The sequence below is a fragment of the Castanea sativa genome, chromosome 9 (genome assembly GCF_040712315.1).
Source record: "Castanea sativa cultivar Marrone di Chiusa Pesio chromosome 9, ASM4071231v1".
NCBI classification, from domain to species: domain Eukaryota; kingdom Viridiplantae; phylum Streptophyta; class Magnoliopsida; order Fagales; family Fagaceae; genus Castanea; species Castanea sativa.
Window position 1 is genome coordinate 29,849,752 of NC_134021.1, and position 3,998 is coordinate 29,853,749.

The following is a 3,998-nucleotide window of genomic DNA, read 5'->3' on the forward strand; positions in this document are numbered from 1 at the left end:
TGAGAAAAAAGTGGTAGAGAACCATATTGGGTAGAATGAAATAGGACGAGGATATGTTTGTTTAAATAATTGAGTTTTAGGATAAAAAAAAATTTACAATTTAACCATTATCAACGCGGGGCGGGGGTGGGTCTAAAAAATCTAAACCCATTCCCGCCCCGCCCTGTGACATGGGTCTAAAATCTCGCCTTGTTTTTGCCTCACAATCTTTGCGGAACGGAGAAAACCTGCGCGTAGTGAAGCGAAGCGAAGAGGGGCGGGGCAAAATTGTCATCCCTAATGACAAACACAACTAGTACAAGTTTACAACATAAAGCTATAGTCCAATTTATGATATTGCAAATTTTATTTGAAAAATCTCATACACGTGCCAAAACTAACAATTTCGTTTTTGTATTTGACATTTTGAGACATGAATCTTGAAATTGATGTTTGAAAATTCATTAGTGTAGTGATGAGTAGGTTAGACATACATACATAGATACATAGATGTTGTGAATCAATATGATTATTTAGTTTTGGCCCCCGCAAACTAAAATTTCGGGCTTCGCCCCTACTTGGGCGGGAGGTTTGAGGATATATTCGCTTTCTAATGTCGACTTGTACAACTGTAAGCCAAATATTTTAGACCCACATATACACACTTTAAAATACCCCTACTCAAGATGATTGGTTGAATCAACCTAGATTTGCTGTTTTTTCAGACAAAATAACTCAGCATCAACCCAAATTAGCTTCTTCTTCTGCCAAAGCAACCTAGAATTGTTAATTTGTTAATATGGGTAATAGGTCAATAAATCCGTTTTCACCCAGTTAATTACTTCTTGACACACAAATCAACATAAGGACAACGCTCTTGCATGATTTTTTAGCATTATGGTATTGTTCTGAACTTTGTTTTTAAATTTTTTTATCAAGCTATTTATTTGTGATTGTCGGATTATCCTTTGTTGTTTAGTGACAAGAATTTGTGTATCTTTTTTCTTTTTCTTTGGATGAAAAACAAAGTTTTATTGCAACAAAAGAAAAAATAACTAAGAAGCAGCCTCCCCTACAATAACTTCGGCTAAACACAAGCAGGCAAATGCTTCATCAAAAGAACCAGATACAGAGTTCGTAAGAGCCTCTCTAGTCAAAACATGAGAAGCCTTTGTGCAATCACAATTGACCCAACTAAAATCTAATATACTGAAATGCACAACAAGAGTTTGAACTTTATCCGCAAAATTAAGCAGTCTCCAGGGAATACGCTGCTTGAGAGCTTTAAGTTTTAACTACATCAATGCGATTTTTGGAATCACTCTCCACTTCAGCATTGTGTATATTCAATCCGCTTGCCAAAATAATTGGCCAGTGAATTGTGTATCATCTAGGAGTAATTCCAAAATTGTATATTAAAAGCAAAATGAAATACACAAAACCCATAAAGAGATATGTAATGATAATTACAATCTGGCCTCGATGACCATTTGTTCTTCAAACGCAGTGAAATCAATTTAATAGTTTCATTATTGCTCTTCTTAAATCTATTATACTAACAGGCAACAAAGAGAAATTCCATTGTCATCAAACTAAGGGACCAAACCCATGACCCATCTTCTTAAGAACATAGCTTACAATTGCAGCTAAATATTTTACGTTAAACATAGCCACCATTAACACGAATAACTTGGCCATTAACCCACTCACTGGCATCAGTAGCCAAAAACCCGACAAGAGGTGCCACATCCTTAGTCTCACCGAGCCTATTTAATGGGCATTCCTCAATAACCCCCTTCACCTGTTCCTCAGTCTTCCCAGTAAAAAAGAGCTCAGTGGCAATTGGCCCTGGTGCCACACAATTGGCAGTAATTCTAGTCCCTCTGAGCTCCTTTGCTAGTATCTTGGTCATGGTCTCCACTGCAGCCTTTGATGCTGTGTATGCCGCGGCTCCTGGCTTTAATGCACCCACCAAAGATGTTGATAATAGTATAATTCGACCCCCACCACCACGTTTGATACGGTTTGCTGCTTCTTTACAGCACAAGAATGCCCCTCTAGCATTGACTCTACAAGAATCGCATGCAGACTTTATAAGATTTTTTTTAAATCAATAGCACTTGGCGTTTTAATTGAATCCTATATATTTGATAGGCAGTTGTGTGGGTTTAGATCAATACAAAAATTAGTGAGCTACAGTGTATACATCCATGATTTATTTACATAATATGCATCCATAATCAGTGTATCTATTTTACATATATGATTTAAATAAGAATAATGCTAAGAACGCAATTTTTTTCACAAGCGTTCACATCATTTGTTGTGATTAGACTTTAGAACCAAACACTTTCACGTTGAATTACTGCTAATTTTATTTTATTTTACATCAATCATGGTAGGTTATCTTAAAAGTTATGAAAAATATTGTCTTTTTAGATTTGTTAAGGATCCATACCCAACCCAATACAATGTATTGCTTATTTTCATTGAATTTTATTCTACCAATTAGATCCAGGTGGCGCACAACTTAATAAAAAATCTATATTTGAATTTAAAATGAAAAGGATGGTGTTAATGTCATCCAAAATAAATAACACAAGTAGTTTTTTTTAGGTATCCACTAACTTATGCCTAAAGTTTGATGTCCAATTGTAGTCTTCGTGTCATCTTGCATAGCATTGTGTAAAACTACTAAAATTAACTTTCAGCATACAAAAGATGCTACTGATTTAGAGATACATATACAAACCAGATATATAGTTTTTCATATGAATAATTTTCACTAAAATTGTAGTTTTCTTACCTTAAAAAGACAAATCCTTAATACTACTAATAAGAAAAACGAGTACTCATCAAAAAAGAAAAAAGAAAAAAAATAGAACTAGGCGAAAAGAATACCTGAAGATATTATCAAAATTCTCGAGAGAAGTGTTAGCAATAGTTGGGTACTTAGAATCAATGATTCCAGCAGAATTGACCAAGATATGGACAGGGGAGTTGAATGCCTCCTCGGCTTTGTCGAAGAGGGACTTGAGCTGGGTTGGGTCGGACACGTCGGCACGGACCGTAATGGCTCGTGGGGTGTTGTTGAGAGAAGAGGATAATGAGTTGTTGATCTGGGAGGCTACGAGTTCAGCTTCATGGGTTGAGTTGGAGGAGGTGTGGTTGATAACAAGTTTAGCGCCGAGAGAGCCCAGGTGGAGTGCGATGGCTTGCCCAATTCCGCGGGCGGACCCAGTCACGATGGCTACTCGGTCTTGGAGTGGTTGTGGCTGAGAAAGAGAAAGAGAAGGGCTTGGGATTTGGATTTGGTTGCCAACGCTGGTTTCTGATTCTGAAGCCATGAGGCAAGGTTCTTTGAGATTTTGGAGATGCTGTGCGTGCAAATACAATACGCTTAAACAGAAATGATATATTTATTTTGAGAAATCTATCCAGGTTGATATTGGTTAATTTGAGTCATCAATTCAAATCAGAGTCAATAATAATTTACTATTTATAATTTGTTACGAAAAATTTTGTGAACTTAAAATACTTATCATTTATTTAGAATTAAATTTATAGAAAACTCATGTCATCATCTTGGTAAGCCATGGCCTCTGCATTGCGCCATTGCGCGCGTAGGCAGTAGGCAGTGCGTACTATTGAATGGTGAGAAACAAATCTTTTTTTTTTTCTTAAGAAAGGAAAAAATAAAAATGTCTTTTTTTTACTCATAAAGGAAAAATATCTTTTCCCATTCAAATCCAACTATCAAATTACCAAAAACAAAATTCAAATCCTTTTATCCCAAAAAAAAAAAAAAAAAAAAACCAAGCCCAACTAATTCAAATAGCAGTTAATTATTAGCTTAAATGCTTAGGAGGTTCTACTTCCTAACTCTAGGCTGTTCCTTTCTCATTGAGAAAGAAGTGTGCTTCCCTTTAGTAACTTTGTTACTAGAAGGGCTAGGGTTTCTCTTCATTCGTGGGGTAGGGAGACAGTTTAGCGTAGGAATGGAAGAGTTAACTCGCCAA

The 3,998-nt window shown here is 36.1% G+C and overlaps 1 protein-coding gene across 1 annotated transcript; it reads right to left on the reverse strand.

The window, feature by feature from the left end:
• Nucleotides 1–1,393: 1,393 nt before the first annotated feature.
• Nucleotides 1,394–3,424, reverse strand: LOC142609776 (NADPH-dependent aldehyde reductase-like protein, chloroplastic). Its single transcript, XM_075781495.1, has 2 exons — nt 2,881–3,424; nt 1,394–2,048 (listed from the first exon to the last, which is right to left on the reverse strand). Exons 1-2 carry the CDS (start codon nt 3,324–3,326, stop codon nt 1,640–1,642), a joined length of 855 nt encoding a protein of 284 aa, XP_075637610.1. The 5' UTR covers nt 3,327–3,424; the 3' UTR covers nt 1,394–1,639.
• Between the last annotated feature and the right edge of the window lie 574 nt (nt 3,425–3,998).

Coding starts and splice junctions, on each gene's coding strand:
- LOC142609776 (XM_075781495.1), bottom strand. CDS start 3,326: ATGGCTTCAGAATCAGAAACCAGCGTTGGCAACCAAATCCAAATCCCA. Junction 2,049..2,880: donor AATTTTGATAATATCTTCAG/GTATTCTTTTCG, acceptor CGATTCTTGTAG/AGTCAATGCTAGAGGGGCAT.